This window comes from Delphinapterus leucas, chromosome 3 (assembly GCF_059928025.1).
Source record: "Delphinapterus leucas isolate spDelLeu-1000000601 "Yukka" chromosome 3, BTC_Dleu_Yukka2, whole genome shotgun sequence".
NCBI lineage: Eukaryota > Metazoa > Chordata > Mammalia > Artiodactyla > Monodontidae > Delphinapterus > Delphinapterus leucas.
The window spans coordinates 78,637,243-78,659,216 of NC_143131.1; the positions used below are offsets into that span (position 1 = coordinate 78,637,243).

The 21,974-nt window shown below is 43.7% G+C and overlaps 1 protein-coding gene across 4 annotated transcripts; it reads right to left on the minus strand.

Moving 5' to 3' along the window:
• Positions 1-11,980: 11,980 nt before the first annotated feature.
• GLRX (glutaredoxin) lies at positions 11,981-21,479 on the minus strand. 4 transcript variants are annotated; one of them, XM_022592521.3, is made up of 3 exons: positions 21,038-21,428; positions 14,916-15,035; positions 11,981-13,325 (listed from the first exon to the last, which is right to left on the minus strand). In XM_022592521.3, exons 1-2 carry the CDS (start codon positions 21,242-21,244, stop codon positions 14,922-14,924), a joined length of 321 nt encoding a protein of 106 aa, XP_022448229.1. In that variant the 5' UTR covers positions 21,245-21,428; the 3' UTR covers positions 11,981-13,325; positions 14,916-14,921. The 4 variants fall into 4 exon arrangements, with proteins under 4 accessions (XP_022448229.1, XP_022448217.1, XP_089765250.1 ...); XM_022592509.3 differs by having other exon boundaries at positions 11,981-13,322; positions 21,038-21,409; XM_089909124.1 differs by lacking the exon at positions 11,981-13,325 and adding an exon at positions 19,896-20,044 and having other exon boundaries at positions 14,930-15,035; positions 21,038-21,469.
• Positions 21,480-21,974: the final 495 nt, after the last annotated feature.

Sequence of the window (21,974 nt, forward strand, 5' to 3'; positions counted from 1 at the left end):
TAGAAGCTTAGATGACTGATTTTAGATCTTTCTTTTTTTTTAATATATGAATTTAATGCTGTAACTTTCCCTCTAAGGACTGCTTTTGCTGCACCCCACAAATTCTGATAAGTTGTCTTTTCATTTTCATTGAGGTCTAAAATATTTTAAATTTCTCTTGAGATTTACTCTTAGACCCATGTCTTATTTAGAAGTGTGTTGCTTGACCCCCGTGTATTTTAGGATTTTCCAGGTATCTTTCTGTGTTGATTTCTAGCTTAATTCCATTGTGGTCAAGAGCACGCATTGTATGATTTCTGTTCTTTTAAATTTTTTAGGTGTGTTTTATGGCCCAGAATGTAGTCTATCTTAGTGAATGTTCCATGTGAGCTTGAGAAGAATGTGTATTCTGCTGTTGTTGGATGTAGTCTACAGATGTTGATTATATCCAGTTGATTGATCATGTTGTTGAGTTCGACTATGTCCTTACTAATTTTCTGCCAGCTGGATCTGTCCATTTGTGACAGAGAAGTGTTGAAGTCTTCAACTTTAATGGTGGATTCATCTGTTGTTTGTTGCAGTTCTGTCAATTTTTGCCCCATGTATTGTGATGCTCTTTTGTTAAGCACATACATGTTAAGCATTGTTATGTCTTCTGGAGAGTTTATCCCTTTATCTTTATGTAATGCCTTTCTTTATCCTTGGTAACTTTCCTTGCTTTGAAGTCTGTCTGCTTTCTTTTGGTTAGTGTTAATATGGTATGTCTTTTTCCATTCATTTACTTTTAACCTCTATGTGTCTTTATATTTAAAGTGGGGTTCTTGTAGACAACATCTTATTGGGTCTTGTTTTTTGATCCACTCTGACAACCTCTGTCTTTTAATTGGTGCCTTTAAACCATTGACATTCAAAGTGATAACTGATATACTTGGATTATCTATTGTATTTGTTAAAGCCTTCTATTTGTTGCCCACGTTCTTTGTTCCAATTTTTGTTTTCCATTTTTTTTCCTGCCATTTGTGGCTTTAATTTAGCATTTTATTTGATTGTGTTTTTTCTCTTTCATAGTGTATCAGTTACACTTTTTTTTCCTTCTCTATTTTAGCGGTTGCCCAAGAGTTTGCAATATACATTTACAACTAATTCAAGTCCACTTTCAAAAAGCAATATACTGCTTCACAGGTAGTGCAAGTACCTTATAATAACAAAATAATCGTAATTCCTCCCTCCTGTTCCTTGTATCATTTCTGTCACTCATTTCATGCATACATAAGCATCCATAAACTCATATATATGCATAAGCATCCGTAATCAAATACATTGTTGTTATTATTATTTTGAACAAACTGTTATCTGTTAGATCAATTATGAATAAGGAAAATAAAACTATTTTTCACTTGTTCCTTCTTCAGTGTTCTTCCTTTCTTTATGTAGTTCCAAATTTCTGACCTATATCATTTTTCTTCTCTCTGAAGAACTGTTAACATTTCTTGAAAGGTAGGTATGCTGACAACACATTCCTTCAATTTTTGTTTGCCCAAGAAAGTCCTTATTTCTCTTCACTTTTGAAGAGTAATTTCCCAGTATACAGAATTCTAGCTTGGTGGGGTTTTTCTCTCAACACTTTAAATATTTCAGTCCACTCTCTTCTTGCCTTCATGATTTCTGAGAAGTCAGATGTAATTTTTATCTTTGCTCTTCTATAAGCAAAGTGTTTTTTCCTCTGGCTTCTGTCAGGATATTTTCTTTTTTTTTTTTTTTTTTTTTTTTTTGCGGTACGCGGGCCTCTCACTGTTGTGGCCTCTTCCGTTGCGGAGCACAGGCTCCAGACGCGCAGGCTCAGCGGCCATGGCTCACGGGCCCAGCCGCTTCGCGGCATGTGGGATCTTCCCGGACTGGGGCACGAACCCACGTCCCCTGCATCGGCAGGCAGACTCTCAACCACTGCGCCACCAGGGAAGCCCAGGATATTTTCTTTATCTTTTATTTTCTGCAGTTTAAAAATGATATGTCTAGGTGTAGTGGGTTTTTTCGTCATTTTTTTTCTGCTTGGTGTTCTCTGAGCTCTCTAGATCTGTGGTTTGGTGTCTGGGGAAATTTTCAGTCATTATTTCTTTAAATATTTCTTCTGTTCCTTTCTGTCTTTCTTCTCCTTCTGGTATTCCTATTATGTATATCTTACACCTTTTGTAGTTGTCCCATAGTTATTCGATATCCTGTTCTGGGTTTTTCAGTATGAGACAGGAAGTGGGTAGGGCACAACATTTACAAGAATGACATAGCCAGAGGACATGACTGATCAGAACCAACTAGGCCTAAGATGGTGGACGAGTTGACTTCCACTAGACCTTGAGCCTCAGTATATGCTCTTTGTAACACATCAGCAAGCTAAACGACACACACACAGGCACCATGACAGTTACAAGGCCGACCATAAAGGTCAAAAAGTGGGTGGTGGCCCAATTCCTGGAAATCCCCACACTTTCCCCAAAATAGCCAGAATACTACTCCTACTCATTAGCCTATGAAATTACCCACCCCTATAAAAACTGACAACCCCATACCGTGGTGCCTCTCTCACCTTCTGAGATGGCCCACACTCTGTCTATGGAGTGTGTTTCTCCCTGAATAAACTTTCTTTCACTTTGCTGTGGCTGGCTCTTAAATTCTTTCCTGCATGAAGCCAAGAACCCACACTTGGCGGCCGTCCCAGGGACTCAGACATGACCTGGGATGTGACCATCCTTTCGCGTCCCACTCTCTTTCCTGCGTCAAGTATTTTTTTCTCTTTGTTCTTAAGTTTTGGAGGTTTCTTTTGAGACATTCTCAAGCTTAGAGATTCTTTCTTCAGTCTTAGTTTGGGCTGCTATAACAAAATACCACAGACTGGGTAGCTTATAAACAACAGAAATTTATTTCTCACAGTTCTGGAGTCTGGAAAATCCAAGATCAAGGTGTTGGCCCTCTTCCCGGTTCATAGCCTGCGGCTTCTCACTGCATCCTCACGTGATGGAAGGGAGTGTTGTGGGATCTCTTTCATAAGAGCACTAATCCCACTAATTTACTAATTCACCCTCATGACCTAATTGCCTCCCAAAGGCCCCACCTTCTAACACCATTGCATTGGGTATAAGGATTCTAACATGAGTTTGGGGAGGACACAAACATTCAGATCATAGCACATGTCAAGTGAACTAATGAGTCCATCAAAGGCATTCTTCATTCTGTCACAGTGTTTTTGGTCTCTAGCATTTCTTTTTGGCTCTTAGAATTTCCATCTCTTTGCTTACATTGCCCATTTGTTCTTTCATGTGGTTTACTTTATCCATTATAGCCTTTAGCATGTTCATCATATCTGTTTTAAATTCCCAGTCTGATCATTCCAACAGCCCTGCCTAATGCTTCTCCATCTCTTCCAACTGTGGTTTTTGCCTTTTAATATACTAGAAATGTTTTCTCTATAGCATGAGACAATGAACTGGGTAACTGCTGTTAAGTAGGTATTTAGTAATGGGGTGGTAAGATGTATGGAAGGAGGGGAGCCTGTTACATCCCTTTGATTAGGTCTCAGTCTTTTTAGGGAGCCTGTGAGCTTCACATGTGCTTCTTGGTGCCCACACCCTGGGATGGGTTGCCCTGTCTAAGTAGAGTAGGGCAGCTAGAATGGAGTTGGGTATTTCCCTTTTCCCTTAAGGAAGGCCAGAGGGAGCTGGAGTTGGGGTTTTCCCTTCCCCCAGGTCAGTTAGGCTCTGATAAAACCCCAGAACATTAGGCTGTAGCTAGAGAGTTAACTCTTAAAAACAGACCTTGTTAAGAAAGACAGAATGCTCTGGTTTATTTCCAAATGGTTCCATTTCTGCTCCCCCTGCTTAAAGCATGAGGGCTTTTCCCTCCAGCATTCACTGTGAGAAGCTCATTAGAACTCCAGGTGGTAAAACTCACAAAAGCATGGACCCTCTGATGACTGGGTCCTCTTGGAGTTTTTAGCTCTGAGCTTGGTCCACATGGAGCCTCCAGCCGTTCCTGGATCACAGCTTAGGTTCCCCTCCCCCAGCACTAATTCTCATATAAGTTGAGATTCTCGGTATTTGCGTGTCAGTCTCCCCAGTTTGGGGGGCACTGGTTTGCTCTATGACCTCACTTCTCTTATGGATCTAAGAAGAGTTATTGATTTTTCAGTTATTCAGCTTTTCACTTTTTGTTAGGATGGAGTGGCAACTTCCAAGCATCTTACATGCCGAATTGGAAACTGGAAGTCCTCAGTAGCATACATTTAAAAAGTTTATCAGGGCTTCCCTGGTGGCGCAGTGGTTGAGAGTCCGCCTGCCGATGCAGGGGACATGGGTTCGTGCCCCGGTCTGGGAAGATCCCACATGCCGCGGAGCGGCTGGGCCCGTGAGCCATGGCCGCTGAGCCTGCGTGTCCGGAGCCTGTGCTCCGCAACGGAAGAGGCCACAACAGTGAGAGGCCCGCGTACCACAAAAAAAAAAAGTTTGTCAGATAAAAGGCCCGGACTCTCAAAATGAGTGCAAGTCCTGCAGGCCAGCACATCACGTAGCCCGGCATTTCCCAAACGCATTTGACCATGAAGCCCCTTTCCTCGTGTACCATTTATCAACATGCCATGGAACCAGTTTTCTGAAGAACCTACTCTGAGGAACACTGAGCTCGAGGACAGTCCATGCTGGAGAAGTATCAAGTTGTTCCTTGAAGTTGTGGCTCAGAACCCAGAGGCCCAGGGAGGCCCTCCTTTGGTCATTCCATTAAACCAGGAAACACAGTCCCCTTTACAATGAAAGCCCTGGTTAAAGGCAGAGCAGTGCTGTGTGCTCCTGGAACCCTGCTGGGCTCGAATTCTGGCTCTGCTGAGAGCTCCTGGGCAACTTAATCTCTCTGCGCCTTAGTTTTGCCATCTGTAGAATGGAAATGATAATGACTAATGTTAGTTGGCTTATAGGGCTGCTGTGAGGATCACATGAGTGAAAACATGGTCAAAACTTAGAAAGTGCTTGGCACCCAGTGTGTGCAGCTGGGTCTTTCCAAGCTTCTTCCATCAGTGTACCCTGCAGACTCTCACATTCACCTGTTTCAACCAAAGGGGACACTATATAGCCTCTTTAAAATGCCTAGGAAACATGGGATAAAACCCATACCTTGATTTTGGTATGAGTTAACCATTATTTGATACTACCTTTACACTGCAGCTGTTTTCTAGATTTTGATCTGTATAAGTAGGAAGACGGAGGAGGACCAGTGTTAGCCCTCTCTTTGGTACAGGGAACTAGTCTCCAATATTTCCAAACTTGTAGACACCCCTCTTTTTTTTCAATATTAAAAAATGGGACAGGCCACAGCCTCTCCACATGTAGTCATTGTGCTTTAACCATCGACTGAGACAACAGTAATAATCAAAAGCTATTATCAATGTTAGGATGCTTTTTTAAAAAGTAAATGTTTTAAATAGATAATTATATGTACACGCAGTGATCCTTGAAATGAATTTATGTTTTATTCCCTGCTGCTGCTGCCATGTAAGGAAATAGACCAAGAAAACCTTTTATTTTTATTATTTTATTTTATTTTTTTTGGCCATGCCACGTGGTATGTGGGATGCTCGTTCCCCAACCAGGGATTGAACCCGGGCCCCCTGCCTTGGAAGCACGGAGTTTTAACCACTGGACTGCCAGGGAAGTCCCCCCAAAATCCTTTTAACTGGGTATATCAATTATTCACCTTTATTAAAATATTAGAAAATATAGATGCAGTGAAAGATACATGCGATAGCACCTCTTTATATATACCCGTGGAAAATCAGAGTATCTGTATATTCTCTGACCCTCTCAGTAACTCTGAGACCCCCTCCTCCCCAGGTTGCAGGTCACAGAGTCCACTCTCCTGTAGTCAAAGAATAATCAGTGGAGAAAGGGTCCTCATACTAAAGACCATCCTTTTAGTAAGAAACACTTATCCCTCACTCCTCAAAATCTTACAAAGGGGGGATGTCCCTTCTTGTGCCAGCTCAGGGGTGTTTAAGGGAACACTCTGCATCCATTGATCCATCCCTAATGTGGACAAGGGGAATTTCTCAGGTAGGTTAAGGACAGTCTATCAGCCATTGGACCTCACCTGAATGCAAAGAGTTTGGGGTAAATTGGCCTCAAAAGTGGCCTAAGAGGAGGGGCGAGGAAGGGAAGGATTGGGAGCTTGGCATTAGCAGATGCAAACTGTATATGTAGGGTGGATAAATGACAAGATCCTACTGTATAGCAAAGGGAACTATATTCAATATCCTGTGATAAACCAGAAAAGAATATGAAAAAGAATATTAATACATGTCAACAAAATAAATGGAATCAGACTATAAAAAAGGGAAAGTGGCTTAAAGCCACATTGTACCCTCACTAGTGCTACCTGCCTGGGGCTTCCTAGATGGAGAGAAGAACCAGGGCTCCTCTCTGGTTAACCTGTGGTTTATCTATCTGGGACCACCCACATACCCACATTCTTCCCTTTCTGGAGGCAGCCTGAGACCCATCCTTTCCTTCCCTTGCACTCTCTTGCCCTCTCTGGCACTGTCCAAACATTCAGCGACTGTGCTTGTGACTGGGATGTTCCAAGTAGTGAGCTAAGGGCACTTAGAGTCAGTTTTGCACATCCACTCTTGCCACACAGGGGGGTTGCATTCTAGATGTTGGGGGGCAGCCTGGGTGGCCACAGGCTCCAGCTGAGCTAATTTGGTCTTCCGGGGAGCCGTCAGTCCTCCATTCCTAGAGTGAGTCCTCTGGTCCCCATAGTCTAACCAGAGTTAGAACCCAGGGCAGATTAGGTTAAAGGTCATCCATCCTCAGCCCTCAGGATGACTTGGAAGAATCATAAAGAAAGGCAGTGCAAAATCCCCACCTTCCCACCTTAAAGACAACTTGTAATTTTTTTTTTTTTTTTTGCGGTACGCGGGCCTCTCACTGTTGTGGCCTCTCCTGTTGAGGAGCACAGGCTCCGGACGCGCAGGCTCAGCGGCCATGGCTCACGGGCCCAGCCGCTCCGCGGCATGTGGGACCCTCCCGGACCGGGGCACAAACCCGTGTCCCCTGCATCGGCAGGCGGACTCTCAACCACTGTGCCACCAGGGAAGCCCCACAGCTTGTAATTTTACGTACAGACTATTCCAAGTTTCACAAGGCACACGACAGAAAACTAAGAAGGCATTTGCTCTGCTCTCTCCTGAGAAAGCTCAGCTACAGGCATCCAGAGGCTCCAGCCCTGCTGGGTGGGACGGAGGACCCCAAACGAGCAGGAAGACCCACTAGGAATAAAATCCCAGGCATACTAGGCGAGGCCCCCGAGAGATTACGCAAAGTTCTGCGCTTTCACTGGCTCTGCGATACCCCTTCATCCCTCCTCCCCTCTTCAGCTCTGCATAGCTCACCAGAAAAGTCACCTGCGGATAGGAAACATAAATCATGTGTAAATATAGACCCGTGTTTAAATATCACTTATGCTTAAAGGGACCAGGCCAGAATTCTTTTCCACTAATTAGGAAGATTAAATTCTTCCCCTTCAAATGTCCAATGTACTTAATAAGAAAAGATCACTATTAATATAGCAAAGGGATTTTAGTTAAAATATCTCAGCCCAATTCTTTAAAGTATTTCCCAGGACCCACTAAAAATTGTTATGGCGCAGTGAATGAGGGAGCATGGCTTTCTCTTACAACCAAATTTCAAGATAATGGCCTAATGATACCCACTGGAGATATGAATGGTGTGATCTGGGCCACACTGATCACCCCTGACTGTTGTTTCCCCTTAAGGGCCATCTCTTTGGACAACCTTGAATTGGGAAGAATGGCTGTCAGGTGTCCCACAACAGGGGCCAGGCTAGAAGGGGCAGACTGAAGGCAGTTATTAAAATGAGATACATGCAGGAGATTGAATCATTTGCTTTTTAAAGTAAACCAAAGGAATAGAGCTTTGGCTATGAAGTTTTCGCCTGGTTATTCTTGTTGCTTCCCTCTGCCAACCCCGTGTGCCAACTTCTTGGTGGTCTTTGGATGACAGTGCTTTCTATCCCTGCATATCACACAGAATTACTCAGCAAGGAACAGACAGAAAACAGAAGATTACATGAGAGTCTGCACACTGACCAGGGGGCTGCCAAATCCCTTTCCCCTGCTTGGCAGCCAGAACCTGGTGGCATGCCTCAACCCCCACCTTGGAAACTGAACAGCTGAAAAGAAAAACGTCCAGGAGCTAACAGATGGGTGGTCTGCAGCTAATCATTCATTCATTCACTCATTCATTCATTCAAACACCTAACAGATATTTATGAAGTACCTACTATGTGCAAGCAGTCTTCTTGAGGCTGCAGATACAGCAGTAAATAAACAGACACAAATTCCTGGTCTCAAGGGGTTAGTGGTGAAGACAGATAGTAAATAAAGTAAATAAGCAAATTATACAACATATTAGGTGATAAATGCTATAGAGAAAAAACAAGGAAGAGGGATAGAGAATGCCAAGTGAAATTTTAAATAGGGTGATGTGTGAGGACTTGCTGAGAAGGTGACATTTGAACAAAGGCTCTATGGTGAAGCCCACCAGTTGACAAGCCCAATTCATGCACACACAAATCTTCCAACCAGGTTTTGGTGCCTCATTCTTAAATATTTACGCACAGCCAGATTGCAAATGTTCAATGCAGAACATTGGAAGATCTTCAAATTTAAGCAGAAACAGAACATTAGGAACTCAGAGATAATGCTGGAATCAGAAGACAGCTTTTTTAAAAAGCCCCAACTATAATTAATATCCTTTGAGAGAGAAAAAAAAAGATTGCATCCATAAAACAAGAACAAAAAAATATTAAAAAGGAAACAACTGAGAACAAGGAAAAATTCTTGGAAATAAGAAAAAAATCACAGTTGGAAAAAAACCTCAGTAAAAATGTTTTTAAAAATCTCAATAACCTCAGCAAGGTAAGGTACTGCATTTATGAAGCAAAAACAATTCTAGAAAAAAAAGAAACACTCAAATAATATTGAAGAGCTATTGAAAGTTAAAAACATTATCAGAAATTTAAAACTTGATAGAAAAACAAGGAGGGAAAAATGAGTAAATCCCTCAGAATAAAACAAAGAAAATAGGAGAGAAAATATAGCAAAAACTAGAGGACAAGTCCAGGAAAGCCAGTATCGGATTGGTAGGAGTTCCAGAAAGAGGACACAAGGAAAATGGAGGGGAGGAAAGTATCCATAAAATAATCCAATGAAATTTCCAATGGGCCTTTCAAACCTCCAAGTAGCCACTAAAATGTATGAAAATAGACCCTCCCCAAGGCACATCACTGTGATATTTCAAAGGGAAGATTTTCTAAGTTTCCAGAATGTAAAACAAACAAGAAAACCAAACAGGTCATCAAGAATGAGAACGGCTTCAGACTTCTTAACAGCAACAGTGAAAGCCAAAGACCATAAGCAGTGTCTTCAGACTTCCAGAGGAAGATGACTTCCAACGAGAAGCTCTATCCAGGTAAACTATCAATCAAATATCAATCAAATAAAAATATTTTTAGAAAAGCAAGGTTTCAAAAAGTTTACTTCCCATTCTCTTTTCCTTAAAACTTATGGAGGATATATGGTCCTCCAAAATGAACAAGACTAAAAAGAGAAAGATACAATGTGCTAATTTTCCTTTGATAGCCATTCTCCCCTTCTTTCTTTCTTTTTTTTAAGCATTTATTTATTCAAAACAAACAACTTTTTATTGAAGTTTAGTTGATTTATAATGTTGTGTTAGTTTCAGGTATACAGCAAAATCATTCGTTTATATACATATATATGTTCTTTTTCAGATTCTTTTCCATTATAGGTTATTACAAGATACTGAGTATAGTTCCCTCTGCTATACAGTAGGTTCTTGTTGTTTATGTATTTTATGTATAGTAGGGTGTATCTGTTAATCCCAAACTCCTATTTTCTTTCAATGTACACCTCCCTGAGTTTTAGCTGGGCAAGGGGCTTGCCAGCAGGGACACCACTGCCTAGTGTCACCCACAGCTAACTTCTGGGCAATGGGATATGAGCAGAAGTGGTGCACACAACCCCTGGGTTGATTGTGATTTCAGAGAGCAAAGCCACCTGCTTGCTTCTGAACTCTTATGAGAGAAATAAGCTTCTGTCATTATGTTTTTGTTACAGCACTTTAGCTATAACAAATACTTATGGGGTGTGGGAAACAGGAGATCCAACTCAGGATAGAGAGCAATGGAATCCCCAGGATGACAGTGAAGGGTGATCCCAGGAAGAGAGCTGTGCTCTGACGTGGACAGCAAACAGTCCAGATTGGAGCAGTGAAATGCCCCATGTTGAGAGCTCAACTGTTTGTCTTTTTTTTTTTTTTTTTTTAACTTGAGGTGAGAATGCTTAAATGAGCCTGAATCAGATTGTTAACTGAACTTAGTCTGCCTTGTGTTGATGACATTTCTGTTCTCCATGACACAACCTTGGCTAGTTGAGGGGGTATGGGCTTGACACACTGCTATGGACGTGGTGTGCTTGGACCTGTTCCTGAAAGCTGGAGGCTGGCCATGGAAGCCGAAAATGCAGAGCAGCCCATTTCCATTACATATTTCTGGGGGATGCCCAGTACCTGTTCATACAGTAACCTCCCCAGCCATGGGTTGCCCAGTGTTTCCAAAGACTCATTTGGGAATACCCCTCTGGTAAACTCCCAGGGAAACAGAAGCTAATCTATGACTCAGAGCCTCTGTTCAGCTTATCTTCTCCTGGGGCCCTTCATCTGATGGTGAGAATATTGCCCTTTCCTTACACAGCTAGGTTGGTGTTTGCTATTGCTTTTCAAAACTAAAATGTATTGCTGAGGGATATTGTAGGAAGTAAAACTATAAAGGATCAGAATGATTACAACAAAATGAACTAGAGATCATCTCTGTGAAGGGAGGAAGGGGATACATTGGGAGGGGGCACATGGGCCTCTACAGTACTTTTTTTTTTTTTTTTTAATCTTTCGGCATGTGGGATCTTGGACCACCAGGGAAGTCCTGGGCCTCTAAGGTACTTTATCAGTCCTCTGGAAGCACACTGTTATATGGGTGCTTTACTTCTTAACTTTGGAAGCAGATTACATGGGTGTTCATTTAAATAGAACTATGCATTCTGTATATTCTTATATGTGTCTAATACATTTTACAGTATTTCTAAATAGCTTAAATACCTATGACACTGATAAATGTGTGGCCAGGACTGGGGTTTGGGAGGGGTCGAGTAGTGTTGTAGCGTTGTTTGACATTTTAAACCACACGCATGTATTGCTTTGATAAAATAGAACCTCTGTGCTAGAAACTGGGCATATGAAGGTTTTTACGTCGAGGCTACTGCCTTTGAGTATTTCTGAATGTGGTGAGAGACCAGTACAGATGATTAACTACAATACAGCCTGATGTTTTAAGATTACAGAAGAAGGAGCAATGACTTTTTTTAGTCAAGAGGCAGTGAGAGGAGAGGGCAGGTCCAGAGGGGAGAGTCTGTAAATCAGGCCTTGAAGGCAGGGTTTGAAAGAAGAACAAAGGATAAGAAAGGGTATCTCAGGAGGAAGGAACACAATGAGCAAGGACATAGAAATGTGAAAGAAAGAGCAGGCAAGCGGTCGGGAGGTGATCAGGGACTGTGCAGTTTGCACACTGCACAGCCTCCAGAGGTGGGGTGCATAAGGGAAGGGAGAGGAAGCATTAGGAGAGAAATAGGAAAATGGAATGTGGTATGAAAAAGACTATTACTGAATCCTAAACATTATTCAATAGGCCAGTGTTGACATATTCAAATTATGAAATTTACAAAATTACACCAACCGTTTATACTCAATGAAGGACAATAGCATGTGCCTGCAGGGGATGAACATGAAAAAACTTTAAATTGGTATATTCTGCAATAATCACATTCCTTAAGGTCTTGAGAACGTAGAAAAGAATTGGACAAAAATCACTGTGTGATCCATGGGTACTTCTTTATTAGAGAAGAAATTAACCATTCATACCAGAGACTACAGAGGGAAATTAACTTAATCTTGCAATTCTAGAATAACTTTCACAATAAGGAATTCTTAAGTTTTCATAGAGTGAGGGGGAAAGAAAGGGGAGAGAGAAAATCATTTAGAACAGAGTTTCCCAAATTTGGCTACTTTCACAGACATATTCTTGGAGGTGGGGATACAAGTTTTCTATGTAACATTTAAAATTTTATGTTTTACTTTTTTTTGTTGTTTGCTGTATGCGGGCCTCTCCCTGTTGTGGCCTCTCCCGTTGAGGAGCACAGGCTCCGGACGTGCAGGCTCAGTGGCCTTGGCTCACGGGCCCAGCCGCTCCGCGGCATGTGGGATCTTCCCGGACCAGGGCACGAACCCGTGTCCCCTGCATCGGCAGGCGGACTCAACCACTTGCCACCAGGGAAGCCCTTATGTTTTACTTTTGCTTATAAACAAATTAATACACACTTGTTCAGGATTCCCTGGACAACCATGTTACATAACAGAGTGTTACCACGTGATCGTAGCATCTGCATTTATACCTCTGATCCCTGTGGCCCAAAATGAAGACCAACTGTGCTTAACTTTTCAGTGGCGTCTCTCAGACTGCGTGCTCAGACCCTTCACGGAATTGTTGAATATTTCCTATGAGGTCTATGAGTTGTCACGGTTCAGAAAACTGGTTCACGGCAGTGATTCTCACAGTAGGAGGGCGTAGGAGGTGGGGTGGGGGTGGTGGCTAGGGAGATACCCTTTGAAAAAGCATATTCAGAATATCTATTGATTTCATAATGCACATTCTATAAAGTCAAACTCAACAAAATAATCTTTGGACAGTAGCAGAAAACCAACTATAGATTCAACCCAGGAGGTCTGGGATATACTTGGTTGAGAAACACTGGTGTTGAGGTAGAGGAGCCCCAGCATGTGGAGAACACGTAGTAAGGAACATGTGCCAAAGAGAAGGAACATCTTTTGGGTCAGTGAGTGAATCCTAAGCATATCTTGTCTTTTTGGAAACCAAAGGGCCAATCCACAAGAAACCTGAGACACCCATTGAACTTCTCAGACCTGTTGTTTTGGGCAAGTTGGTCCCCTTTTAATACTGAGTCAAAAGAAGAAAAAGCTGTTTTTTGCCCCCAAAATGCCCCCCACCCATTTTATTTGCATTAACATATTTCAAACTTTTAAGTAAACAGTTGCTGTAGCTGGGTAAACGTAGCCCCAGGTCCATCCATAAGGAAGTGCTGTCGTTATCTGCAATGCCATCCAGCTCTCAAGGGGGATATCAGCCTGGGGTCTGCTCTGCTAGGAAAAAATACAAAGAATTGGATTTTCTTGGAAAAGATCAATTCCTCTCATTTCCCTTTCATTACCAGAACATTTACTCTTGCTGTTTAAGCATAATCGGTTACAGATAGCCTTGAGATGCAAGTTGCCAGTAGAATACTGAGAGTATAATATACTGAAGGACAATGCAGATAAAGAGACCTGGGGAATATGGCGGACTCTAGTGCCCATGCCAACATAGAGGTAGCTGGGGAAATGGTGTTTCCCACCTTCCCAGGAAAGTTGTAAGTTTTCTTTCATTCTCATCTAAGCCTAAATTGCTAAAGAGTGTTCCAGAAAAGGAAACATTTGGTACAGCAGTTAATTGGGTTTTGAGTGCTTTGTGCATGGGGTGAGGCCAGAAAGCTAACCCAAACAGACACAGTGTTTATTTGAGGGGATGATGTTGTAGAATTGTGATTAAAAGTTTATAACATTGACTATTTTATTTCAAGGGATTCAGTTGCATTTTTCAGACTTTGTTTTGTCACTTCCTGTTGCTATTCTGAGTAACCACCACAAATTATACATACTCATTGCTCAAGGGTTAATTATTAATTAGTGGGCAATAAATACTCTTCAAAGAACATTTTAATTTGAACCCCTTTCTCCTTTGGCTAAAACAGAGTCTTTCCACGTGTGAGTCAGTGCAATTGGCCTGCTTAGAAGCTAGCTTGCACTAACAAGAGCTGCGGGGAGGGGAGTCCATCAGACCCCAAAGGTATCTTGCTTCCTTTCTGAAGAATTCATCACCCTGTGGTTTTCCATTCAGTCAAAGATCTCCTTTAGGTTACAATTTTAGAAAACTCTGTTTTGTCATTTGGGAAGCCAATTAGATTGAATGGATTTGCAGCGTGAACACAGGTAAAGCAAAACTTACCTTGATTTCACATTGCACTTAGAATAATCTAGGTTGCTTCCCATGGCCTTGTGCTCTGGTCCTTGCCCACATTTGTTACTACTTTTCCTTCTTTCTGCGCTTCACTCAGTCTGATCTGTCTTGCTTTCAGTTCCTTGAATATTCCATACTTGTCACCTCAGGGCCTTTGTACTCGCTATTATTCCTTCTGCCCGAAAAGCCCTTCTGCTTCATCTGTACATGGCCGTCTCCCTGTTGTCAATCAGGTCTCAGCTCAACCAGCCCCTCTGAAAAAGGCCTTCCCTTACTACATTAGCTTAATTTGCTCCCCATCCCCCTGCCATGTTCTATCAAATTATTCATTTGTTTCAGGAATTTACTTGTTTTGGATCGGTCTACCTCTCTAGAATATAAGTTCCATGTTATCTTTTTGTTCATCTCTGTATTCCCAGTGCCTCGTACAGTGTCTGGCACATAGTAAGTGCTAAATAAATATTTGTTAAATGAAGGTTGAGTGAAAAGCTTTCCTCCCATTGATGAAATTAACCCATTTGTAAAATGGGAAACTCATACATGACATCACAGTTCCTCAAATCACCCCTGATCATTCTTTCCCTATCCAGAGTGCCTTCCTAGATTGTAATAAAACGTGGCGGTACAATTCCACCATCTCCCAGTGTTCCTGGCCCGGCGTCCCACCTGTCACTCACCTATAATTATTGTAGAGCTCCAATTTGCTTTAGCCTTGTCAACAGCTCCCCTTTCTCATGCATATTTACTAGATCATTGCATCCACCTATGCACTCTTGACCGATGAAGACCCGAGGTACCTAAAAAAGCAAACAAGCCAGGACATTTAGAGAACATCATTATTAGATTAGACATTTTATCCTTCCTCTAAATATTTCCCATGATCCAAAGCTTTTCAGATCACTTCACAACCTCCTCATGTATACTCTTTCAGAGCGGAACTTTATTATACATATAAAATTATTCATTCAAGAACCTTCTTAAGCTAAGATGCTTTTCAAATAGAATGTTCTGTGTGTGTGAGATTGTCTAACTTGTCAAAGGGATTTAAAAATTTTACTCTGTTTCAGGGAAAGAGTTTTGGTTGGCCGCAGCTGGACCACCCTGATTGAATTCTGGTTTCCCTACAGCTGGGACCACACCTGAGCCCTTAAACTGAGCCATGGCAACCAGGAAGGAGTCTGTCTCTAAGTACAGCTGGAAAAGTATTTGCATCAGTTCTCTGTCTCTGATTTTAGACTCACAGTTTATTAGAGTCGTCTCTCTCATCTGTGAGCTCTGTCCTCAGCTGGGGAAGGGGTGGTAGTGTCTGAATCTCCTTCTCTAATACCTGGCCCATCATAAGATGTTTAAGTGCTGCAGCCCTGGGAGCAAGGACATGCATCTGCTTTGGTTTCACACCTGGCATGGGTGGGTGGCCCAGGGTCAGCCAGGCTGACACAGTCATTCTACCTGCTGAACATGTTCATCTTGAGTCACACTCAGGCTCCCTCCCTGCTGCTAGGTAAGGCGTGTTCCAGGGTTCTAGACGGCTCTTGGAAGGAGGAGAGGAGGAAGTCTTTTCACTGTGGCTCAGGCAAATTCCAGGCCAGGGATGTTACAGAAAGGCTGACTGGCAGTGAAGAAACAACCACAATGCGGGTACCCTGAGTGGTCAGGAGCAAGCAGGTCCTGTCCCAGAACACTAGGAACATACCAGAAGGGGCAGGAGAGGTGAAAGACAGAAGGCGGCAAGAATATTTTCAAAGCTTTCGACTTTCCTCAGAAGGCATAGTAATTCAGATGCATTTTTAAATTGAGGTATAGTTGATGTACAATATAAGTTTCAGGTGTACAACACAGTGATTCACAATTTTTATAAATTATATTCCACTTATTATAAAATATTGGCTATATTCTCTGTGTTATACAACATATTCTTGTCGCTTATTTTATATATAATAGTTTGTACCTCTTAATCTCCTACCCCTGTATTGCCCCTCTTCCCTTCCCTCTCTCCACTGGTAACCACTGATTTGTTCTCTATATCTGTGAGTCTGCTTCTTTTTTGTTGTATTCACTAATTTGTTGTATTTTTTCAGATTCCACATATAAGTGATATTATATAGTATTTGTCTTTCTCTGTCTGAATTATTTCACTTAGCATAATACCCTCTAGGTCCATCCATGTTGTTGCAAATGGCATTATTTCGTTCTTTTTTATGGCTGAGTAATATTCCATTATATATATATATATATATATATACACCCCATCTTCTTTATCCATTCATCTGTTGATGGACACTTAGGTGACTTCCATATCTTGGAAACTGTCAATAATGCTGCTATGAACATTGGGGTGCATGTTCAGATGAAATTTTTTTTTTTTAAGTGTGAGAGTTGAGAAAAAGGGCAGGATTATTTCAGGTAAGTCCTTACCTTATTTTTATTAAGAAGGGGGTCTGAGTGGAAGTAGGCTTTAAAAATTAAGGCCCCCAATTGAAAGACTCCTACACTCCATTGCCATGGCAATTTCCTATGTCCCAAGAGTGGGGAAGAGCACACAGGACTGTGTTCTGGCGAGAAAGCCTGGTAATGTCCACCTCAGTCACAGAAGGTGACGCCTGTCCCACCTGCACTGCACGCCTGTGTGGGGACTTTGCAAATGGACGCGCCACCAAGGCAGCACTGCTTTTTTACTAGCTGAAAGAATATGCAGAAATACGAGGTCAGAAACCTAACTTTCCCCCTGGATCTGGCCATTTTAGGGAAAATAAAACACCTCTCAAATTGCTGGGGGCCTTTTGGCTTCTATCTCCCCAGGAACAGTTGGCTGTGGTCAGTTGCAATGGTAAATAAAACAGAATCCTAATGTAATTCTAATGTAATTCTAATACAGGGATCCTTCTGTTGAAGCCATTACCTAAATGAGTAAAACTCATCTGAGCTTTAAATAAGGACGAGATGTATTCATTCTTGAACTTCTGTCAATTCTGTTATTTTCAGAAAGAATTGAGCAATGGTCACTCCTCTTGCCACTTGCCACATCTCCACCTTTGGCCAGGGTGCTGGCCCAGGGGGTTTGAGTTCAGTTATTTCGAGAGAAGGCCCTGAGGAGTAAGGAGTCTTCTCCTCAGATAGCTGTTCTCAAACTTGAACCCGGCATCAGAACTGCAGAGGGCTTGTTAAAACATAGGTTTCTACTCCTTCCCCACACATTTCTGATACAGGAGATCCAGGCTGGGGCTCAAGAATTTGCATTTTGACAAGTTCCCAGGTGATGCTGACTCTCAGCGGTCACATCTGCAAACCACTGGTTGGCACTGATAGTGGTTCATTCCTCCTGCGGTAACTGAGGCTTTGGGAACACACAGCTCTGCAGCAGCCCCCAGCCACCTGAGGCAGGCCCTGAAACATGATCAGGGCGGACTTCTGTGCAGACCATCTGGCACGCAAGCTGGCTTGCCTGAGAGCTGAAAGGCCCTGTTGCCCTCACACCCACCCTCTAGGCTAGGCAACAGTTGGCTCTGGTCAGTGTGATCAGTTGGCAGCAGGACAGTGTGGGAGGCTGTGGTGACAAAACAGGAAGCTGTTGATGCAGCTGAGGAAGGGAGACTCGTCCTCCGTGCCCTCCCCTCCTGGCCCATCCGCCTCTTCGGAGGAGCTTGAGTCTGTTACTGCCAGGAAGCAGCGAGCTGCCACCATAAAAGCAAGCTTGGGAATTCTGGGGCCCTTCCTCTCCCGGAGCTTTCTCCAGCCCCAGCTTCAGCTAGGTGGCATCTCCTGCACTCTGGTGTTACTCAGAGGCTCCCAACACTCTGCAGCACCTCCTTGGCTACTCCCTGGTACAAGCCACCATCTTTTCTCATCTGAATTACTGCTCTAGCCTCCAGAGGTCTCCCAGCTTCAACCCTCACCCTGGCCTTCCTGTAGTCTCTTTCCCCACAGCCACTGGAGCGACCCTTTCAAAATCAAGTCAGATAGGGTTATTCCTCTGCTCAAAACCCTTCGGTGGCATCTCATCTCCCGTCACAAGCACACTCCGTGTGATAGCTTGAAAGGCCTCGCCAACCTATACCGCGTGATCTGTCGGACCTCATCTCCTCCTGACTCATAATGTTCCACCCATGGAGGCCTCCTTGCCAGGCATACTTCTACCCCAGGACCTTAGCACTTGCTGTTCCCACTGCATGAAATGCCCTACCCCTACATTTGTGCATGCCTTGCTCCTTCACTCCCTTTAGAGATCTGCTAAAATCAGTGAGGCCCTGATGACTCCATTTAAAACCGTACCTTGCTGCCTACAGCCCACCTGCCTTTCCTGCCTGTTTTTTTCTCCATAGCACACATCACTTACCACCTTCCAACATACTATTTTATTAATTGCATTTACTAGAATGTAAGTTCCACAAAGGCAGTCATTTTTGTTTGTTCTGTTCATGGCAGTATTTCCAATGTCCAGAAAAGTGCCTAGTGTAGTAGGTGCTTAAAAATATTTGTTGTATCTAGCAAAATTATCCTTCAAAACCAAAGGAGAAAAAGACTTTCTCAAACAAACAAAAATTGAGGGAATTTGTTGCCCAAAGATCTGCCTCGTAAGGAACATTCAAAGACGTTCTTCAGAGAAAAGGAAAATGATAGAGGTCAGAAACTTGGATTTACATAAAGAAAGAACATCAGGAAAAGGAATAAGTGAATGCACTGATCTAGCAGCTGTGGCTATGGCGAAACCAGAACCAGTTTCTCCAGTACATGGCCTGATAGAAGGCCTACGTCTCTGTAACCAATTAAGTCTTGCTGGGCTCCTACTATTTGCACAGCACACAGGCATCCCAGGATAAGCAAGATAGCGACAGCTCTCAAGGTTTCCAGTCTCTTCTAATAGAAACCCTTCACTGTTCGGGATCATGAAGTATACAACTTCAAAGGGTTTGTTTTTTCCCTTGGAGGAATGTCATTCAGGACTCAAGAACCTGTGAAAAGTATTTTGAAAAATTCAAAAACAAACTTAAAAGACCACTAGAAGAAAAAGTGTTGCTTTACAATGAATTGAAAAAACAGGTGTTGAATGAATGCGTGAAGTGGTTTTTCCTGCTAGAGAATAGGTGCTGCCGGGCTGAAAGATGTAGCTCCCAAACCTGGTTGCAAATTAGAATTACCTTTTTATTTTTTTGACAGGAGATAAACTCTATTTTCACTTCCGGATTTTTTGAGGTATAACTGACAGATAAATACGTGTGTATTTAAGGGGTACAATGTCATGGTCTGATACACATATACTACATTAAGAAATGATTACCGCAATCAAGTTAATTAACATACCCATAACCTCACAGCTACCATTTGCACGTGTGTGTGGTGAGAAAACCTGAGATCTAATCTCGTAGTAAACTGCAAGCATACGATACAGTATTACTAACTATAGTCACCATGCTGGACGTTGCATCCCCAGAACTTATTCATCTTATAACTCAATGTTTGTATCCATGTCCTAGGGATCTTTAAAACTACTGATGCCTAGCTGCCACCTCCCATATTGTGATTTAATTGGCATGCGGTGTGACTTGGGCATTGGGAATTTTTTTTTTTAAAAGCTCTTCAGGTGATTCTAATGAGCAGCAACATTTGGGAACCGCTGGCCCAGAGGGATGCCTCACAGCGGGGTCCACAGCCGTACTTACACTGCCCTTTCCCTCCTTCCAGAGACGAGGGTCCTCAGCTCACAGCAGGGGCCCTGGAAGCAATGGGGGTAGCGTGTTTTGCCTTTTTCTGCACCAGAAGGCTGATTTCTGACTGGAGAGGCGGGAAGAACAGCCTCCCAGGCTTTACACTGAGAAGCCAGAAAGAACACGGTAAGTCAAACTAAACCTGAGCTAGGATATGTGCTTCTGCAAACCCTGTGTCCTAGAATGTGCGCCCTGAAAGGGAGTTTGGGTGATCTGGTGGGACAGAACTTACCACCATGCCCCCGCCCCAGCACCTGAACTGATGCTGGGGATCTGGTCGGCTGGCTATCTCACTGGGAAGCCGTGGGTGCTGAGAAAGAGGAAGGCTGTTCACGTAAAGGACAGCGGTTCTTAGGGTCCCACTGTCTACTTATAGCAAGAAGGGATGTAGTGGTCACCTCCTCCAGTCTGGTGCTGCAGCCAGGAGGTCCCTGAGAGTCACAGAGCTGGTGACTTACCCGGATCACACAGCAAACCATTGTGAGAGCCATCCGGAGCTCTGGCCTCTGGACTCCCTAACAGGCCTGGAAACATCCCATAATTTAGATTAAGGAGCAATAATGAGCCGTTAGATTTTTCCAGAGGGAGGAGTTAGATAAGATAGGGAAGAATGAGCGATTTAGATGAAGGTTAAAGAGAGCCTAGAGAAAAGATGGAAGGACAGCAAATCCCACTTGGCCCTGTGAATGCAAAGAGTGCACGCGATTCTTGCACCGATCACACATGGCCCCTGCATCCCTCCTTCCACCCCAGCCCTGCAAGCGCAGACTGTCAGTGCTTAAAACAAAGAGTCCAGATAGTTCCTCAGTGACTCCTGGGCAGCTGCTGGGCCCGCTGCCCCTGGCGCCCAACACAGTCAGCTGTGCTCCCTCCTCTGATCTGAGCACCGTTGGCCGAAGTCCAGCCGTCCATTCAAGGAAGCAGTGTCCTCTCTCAGGCGCCCTCCCCCACCTGCACAGCCCTCCAGCCGCCTGGAGTGACAGAACCTTAGCGGTGTCCTAGAGAAAGGCACAGGCGTACCACGTTCACAGCCCCGACAAGAAAAAGGAATCTGGGAGCCTCCTCCCCAGCCTTTTAGAAGGAAACCCCAGGCTCACCGTTCTGGCTCCGGTGAGCTGTTGCAAATAATCTTGAATCTCGTTGGTGTCACTGCGGGCTGTGATATCGACAAATTCCAAAAGCCCTTGTTTGAAGGGCAAGTGGCTGAGGAGCTCCTGGGCCCTACTGCTGTAGGGGCAGGTGGGCTTGATGAACACAACTACCTTCCCAGGCTGGATTTTGCTGTTCACAAATGCTTGAGCCATGCTCACAGGCTGCTATCTCCTGGGGAGGAAACCTCGATTGCAGGTATCGCTGGGGAGAAAAGCGGGGCCCTGGCCAGCTGGCTCTTATTTAAAGGAACCTCCCTGGAGGAGGAGTTTGCCCGGTAGCGCGCTCGATTTTTAAAGGGCCAGTCCTGAAGTCATTTCAGTCTGGAGTGATTCAGCAGCTAGAGCTTCGGAGGAACGCCCGCTGGTGTGTCCAGTAGCTATGTCCAGGGTGTCATTGTCCTCAGCCCTTTCGGGAGCGCCTGCTCTTGGGAAGGGAACAGAGTCTTGTCACTCTCTGGGGAAGCAGAAAGTGTGCAGCCCAGCCCCAGGGAGGGGGCGGAGAAGGCAGAGTCAAACCTTTGTTGTCTCAGACACAGTTTCTAAAAACACATGCAAACAGAATCATTCAAGAAACAGAATGCGCTGAAATCTCTTTAGAAGGAGTGAAATTCAGATGGTGACTTTGTGTGCCGTCTTGCTTGGCCTGCACTGTTTGTCGTGGTCACTGTTCAGTGGAATTAGTTCCCCACTTTTAAACATCTGGAGATTTCACAAAAGAATCTGGACCCGCGACCTCTCTCTGAAAAGTCAGGTCGTCTTCATTTGTGGCAGCAGCTGGGGCTGAGGAGTTGTTGTTCTTTGGGTAGGGCAGACAGCGGCTCAGGTATGCCACTGCCTGCCCCCCGCCGGGCTGGCTCACGCCTTCCAGACACCTGCTGTGCGT